The sequence below is a fragment of the Chiloscyllium plagiosum genome, chromosome 12, assembly GCF_004010195.1.
Source record: "Chiloscyllium plagiosum isolate BGI_BamShark_2017 chromosome 12, ASM401019v2, whole genome shotgun sequence".
Classification (NCBI taxonomy): domain Eukaryota; kingdom Metazoa; phylum Chordata; class Chondrichthyes; order Orectolobiformes; family Hemiscylliidae; genus Chiloscyllium; species Chiloscyllium plagiosum.
Genome location: NC_057721.1, coordinates 85,188,180 through 85,189,102, shown reverse-complemented (window position 1 = coordinate 85,189,102; position 923 = coordinate 85,188,180). Strand labels below are relative to the sequence as shown.

General features: G+C 45.6%; 1 protein-coding gene across 1 annotated transcript in view; it reads right to left on the bottom strand.

The window, feature by feature from the left end:
• The window catches only part of gatd3 (glutamine amidotransferase class 1 domain containing 3), a 9,826-nt gene extending 8,903 nt beyond the window's left edge, over positions 1–923 (bottom strand). The window contains exon 1 of the mRNA XM_043701627.1: positions 787–923. Within this exon, the coding sequence (XP_043557562.1) occupies positions 787–833 (47 nt within the window). The 5' untranslated portion in view covers positions 834–923. The remainder of the gene's footprint in view (positions 1–786) is intronic.

Here is a 923-nt window from a genome sequence, read left to right as displayed (position 1 = left end):
CCCTATCGCATTTCCAACACCCCTCCCCCAAGTCCCTCCTCCCTACCTTTTATCTTAGCCTGCTGGACACACTTTCCTCATTCCTGAAGAAGGGCTTATGCCCGAAACGTCGATTCTCCTGTTCCTTGGATGCTGCCTGACCTGCTGCGCTTTTCCAGCAACACATTATCAGCCCCTATTACTCAGTCAGTTTCTGATCCATCTCATCAAAATTGCCTGAATTCCATGAGATTTGACCTTCTCATTCAGTCTTTCATGTGGGACCTTGTCAGAACCTTTACATCAACTGAATGTCCATCATCCACATATTTGAAAAACTCTAAAAATCTGTTGGGCATGATCTCCATCTGACAAAGCTATGCTGACTATCGTTAATTAACCCTTGCTTTTCAACGTAGATATTAATTTTCTCCTTCAGAATTTTCTCCAGTTGTTTCCCTACCACTCACCTGAGATTCACCATGTGCTGCTACCTGGTTTGACACGGTTCCGTCTCTCAGGAATTGCTGATCCAATAACAGGCCACCAACCTGAACTGATAGCTCTGCTTCTCTTGACAAAAGCTGCATGACCTCCTGAAGTTCTCCACCACATTGTATTTCTTTATACAACCAACTCCATGATCATAGCACCTTCGATCAGGTTATTTAGCATCCAGGGGTGGTACAGATATACCCCTGTGGGTCAGCCTCACAAACATGTCCACAAACAACATACACCCAGGTACACAGGCATGTTCCAATATTCACAGGGTTCAGGCTGTACTCACCGTCCACAATAACTCACCGGCTATCACCAGCAGGCTCTCCCTTCACATGATCCACAACGTGCATCTGCGGGATATCAGGAGCATAAACCTGGAACTCAGCCCCTCCACGACTCAGGTGAACCAAAATCCTAAAGCACAACACATCAAATTAATT